The sequence below is a fragment of the Colobus angolensis genome, unplaced genomic scaffold (genome assembly GCF_000951035.1).
Source record: "Colobus angolensis palliatus isolate OR3802 unplaced genomic scaffold, Cang.pa_1.0 Scaffold167, whole genome shotgun sequence".
Taxonomy (NCBI): Eukaryota; Metazoa; Chordata; class Mammalia; order Primates; family Cercopithecidae; genus Colobus; species Colobus angolensis.
Window position 1 is genome coordinate 4,360,277 of NW_012114788.1, and position 3,681 is coordinate 4,363,957.

A 3,681-nucleotide genomic window follows, 5' to 3' on the forward strand; every position below is an offset into this window, starting at 1 on the left:
AAGAAAGAAAGAAAGAAAGAAAGAAAGAAAGAAAGAAAGAAAGAAAGAAAGAAAGAAAGAAAGAAAGAAAGAGGGAGGGAGGAAAGAAAAGAAAGAGAGAGGAAGGAAGGGAGGGAGGAAGGAAAAAAGGAAGGAGGGAAGGAAAAAGAAGAAGAAAGGAAGGAGAAAGAAGAAATAAAAAAGAAAGAGAGAGAGAAAGAAAGAAAAGAAAGAAAGAAAGAGGTAGAAAGGAGGGAAGAAAGGAAGGGAAGGAAGGAAGGAGAGAGAGAAAGGAAAGAAAGAAGAACAGAAAGAAAGAAGAAAGAAAAGAAAGAGGGAAAAGAAAGAAGAAAGAAAGGAAGGAAGAAGGAAAGAAAGGGGGAAAGAAGGAAAGGAAGGAAGAGAAGTGACATGGTGGGCAGGTCATCACAGGTGGAAGTTTGCATCAGGAGAAAGGAGGCCACTGTTCCTTCTTGTTACCTTGTTCCCAGAGATTGAAGGCACAGTCTCTGTGCAGTCTGGCCAGGGAGGCAGGCAAGATCACAGCTACAGTCCGATGCAATGGGTGCCATGATGTGGGAAGCACAAAGGGCTGGTTGGAGCACAAGCAGTGTCCCCCAACCAGCCAGACTGGAGGGGAAGTGGGTGGGCAGCTGGTAAGGCCTCCTGGGGGATGTGACAACTCAATCAAGCTCTGAAGGAAGGAAAGGAGCCACCTAAATGCAGGAGAGGGAAGATTCCAGGCAGAGAGAATAGCATCTGCAATGACACCAAGGATGGAGAGAGAATGAGTGAATTTGGGGTTCTCCTGCAATATGTCTGGGGCAGAGAATGCACAGGAGGGGCTGGTGCTAGATGAGACAAGAGAGGAGGCCAGAGCCAGATCATGGAGGCCCTGGGGCACATCCATGTTGAAAAGTTTCTCCTGGGTGGTTGTGTCCCTAAATAGGGATAGCGAGGGCACTCTTTGCAGCCTCACTTGGCCTTAATTCCTTCCCAGACAATTATTTCCATGAGGTCATCTTCCCAAGGTGGCTAATTCTGGGGCACAGGCACACAAATGGCACTTTCCATGGTCTCCCTCTTCATCCCAGGATTTCACTGGCTCCGACTGGCTGGCCTGCTGCTGCTGCTGCTGCTGCTGCCTGGGAAGGTGTGCTGGTGCATTAAATGTTCTCCTTTCTTCTCGATCCCACAGGGTATTCCTGGCACTGTGCGACAACCCAAAGGACCGAGGCACCATTGTGGCTCAAGGTGGTGGCAAGGTAACTGGGCAGGACATGGTCCTTGCCATCCTAGAAGGTGCCTTTGTGCATGCTCTTTGCCTAGCCCAAGAATAATGTATCCTCTGCCCCAACTCAACTTCCTGGAATACGGCCACCACTTATCTGTGCTGTCTGTGCTCATAGCCCCAAGCCAATTTCTGCTTGATTTTATGCTATGATGATATGTACTTTGGAATCCCATCTATCCTCCTTGCTATTGGAAGGAAGCACTGTGCAAAGATAGAGACCCTGGACTTTGATGTAGAAGACTTGTAGTTGAGTTCTTGCTCTGCCCCTTTTTGACTGCATAACCTCAGGCAAAATACTTAATTTCCCAGCCACAGCTTCTTCATCTGTAAAATAGGGAAAAAATCACACTTTCACTTTGCAGACTGTCACAAGAATTAGAGAAAATATAGAAAGTATTGGTTCATGGTAGGTGCTCAATAGATATCTGATGTTAAGATTGGGTTTGGCTGAAACTCCATCTCTATTAAAAATACAAAAATTAGCTGGGCGTGGTAGCGTGTGCCTGTAATCTCAGCTACTCAGGAACCTGAGGCAGGAGACTTGCTTGAACCCAGGAGGCAGAGGTTGCAACAAGCCGATATCATGCCATTGCAGTCCACTCTGGGCAGCAAGAGTGAAACTCTGTCTCAAAAAAACAAAACAAAACAAACAAACAAAAAGATTGGGTTTGGCTTGGGCAGAAAGTAAAAAATTTGTTGATTGAATTATTTATTTTTCCAAAAGCTGAAGGAACATTTAGGTGGGTGGGAGGAAGTTGGCCAAGACCTGGATGTGCACTGGGAACCAAGGGGAGTGAATATGTGATTAAGGATTTCATTGTTTTCCATGATGTGCAAGGGCTGATTATATGGCAGAGTCTTCCTGGACCGGGACAGACAGACAGCACCTGGAGCAGGAGGACAGGAGGGAAGCCTCTGGATGTCTGTGACTAAGTAGTGACCTTGCCCTTTCTTGCAGGCCCTGATTCCCCTGGCTTTGGAGGGCACAGATGTGGGCAAGGTGAAAGCAGCGCACGCTCTAGCAAAGATCGCTGCTGTCTCCAATCCGGACATTGCTTTCCCCGGGGAGCGGGTAGGTGCTTGGGTAGATGGGATAGGGCGATGGGAGGGGTCTCCTCTGCTCCTAGAGGCCTTTGCCCTTGTCACTATACCTCTAGCCTGGGAGAGGAGCATGGTGCTGTCACAGGAAGGGTGATGCATTGGAGGCACCTGGATTCCAGACCTGGTTCTACCCCTGACAAACAGGATTGCCCTTTCCAAAATTCAGTTATCCTGTCTATAAAGAAAATAATCCTGCCTGTCAGGATCATTGTGAGGATTAAATCAGACAATGTATGAGAAAGTGTTTTGGAAACTTTGCAGCTGGGCACCTATAAATGTAAGGCACTCAGGGAACAAAGTCCTCACCTGACCAAACCCTTGACCCCTCCCCAACAGGTGTATGAGGTGGTGCGGCCCCTCGTAAGCCTCTTGGACACACAGAGGGATGGGCTTCAGAACTATGAGGCTCTCCTAGGCCTCACCAACCTGTCTGGGCGGAGTGACAAACTCCGGTGAGTGTGGTGAGTGTGGCAGGGGTGGAGAGAGGTGGCTCAAAAAGTGTTTGTTTGAAATTTCACATAATGTGCTGAGAATGCTCTTCTCAGAAGACAACATCAAAGGCAAGGTGTGGGATTTGAGTTAGCACTTAGTAAACCACACAGTGAATATACCAAAGCCAAAAGATACTGTAAGGCTTTTTTTTGACTGAGTCTCACTCTGTTGCCCAGGCTGGAGTGCAGTGGCGCCATCTCAGCTCACTGCACCCTCCACCTCTAGGGCTCAAGCTATTTTCCTGTCTCAGCCTTTAGGGTAGCTGGGACTACAGGAGTGTGCCATCATACCCAGCTAATTTTTGTATTTTTAGTAGAGACAGGGTTTCCCCATGTTGGCCAAACTGGTCTCAAACTCATGACCTCAGGTGATCTGCCCGCCTTGGTCTTCCAAAGTGCGGGGATTACAGGTGTGAGCCACTGCACCCAGCCAGCACTTCTTTCTAAAGTAGTAATGATCACCATTCTAACTGGCGTGAGATGGTATCTCATTGTGGTTTTGATTTGCATTTCTCTGATAACCAGTGATGATGAGCATTTTTTCACGTGTCTGTTGGCTGCATAAACGTCTTCTTTTGAGAAGTGTCTGTTCATATCCTTTGCCCACTTTTTGATGGGGTTGTTTTTATCTTGTAAATTTGTTTAAGTTCTTTGTAGATTCTGGATATTAGCCCTTTGTCAGATGGGTAGATTACAAAATTTTTCTCCCATTCTGTAGGTTGCCTGTTCACTCTGATGATAGTTTCTTTTGCTGTGCAGAAGCTCTTTAGTTTAATTAGATCCCATTTGTCTATTTTGGCTTTTGTTGCCATTGCT

General features: G+C 46.9%; 1 protein-coding gene across 3 annotated transcripts in view; it reads left to right on the forward strand.

Annotated features, from left to right (window-relative positions):
* UNC45B (unc-45 homolog B (C. elegans)) overlaps nucleotides 1–3,681 on the forward strand; it is a 39,188-nt gene that overhangs the window by 26,427 nt on the left and 9,080 nt on the right. For all 3 annotated transcript variants that reach the window (XM_011937689.1, XM_011937690.1, XM_011937691.1), the window contains 3 exons: nucleotides 1,178–1,244; nucleotides 2,232–2,345; nucleotides 2,711–2,826. In XM_011937689.1, coding sequence (XP_011793079.1) covers nucleotides 1,178–1,244; nucleotides 2,232–2,345; nucleotides 2,711–2,826 — 297 coding nt within the window. The remainder of the gene's footprint in view (nucleotides 1–1,177; nucleotides 1,245–2,231; nucleotides 2,346–2,710; nucleotides 2,827–3,681) is intronic.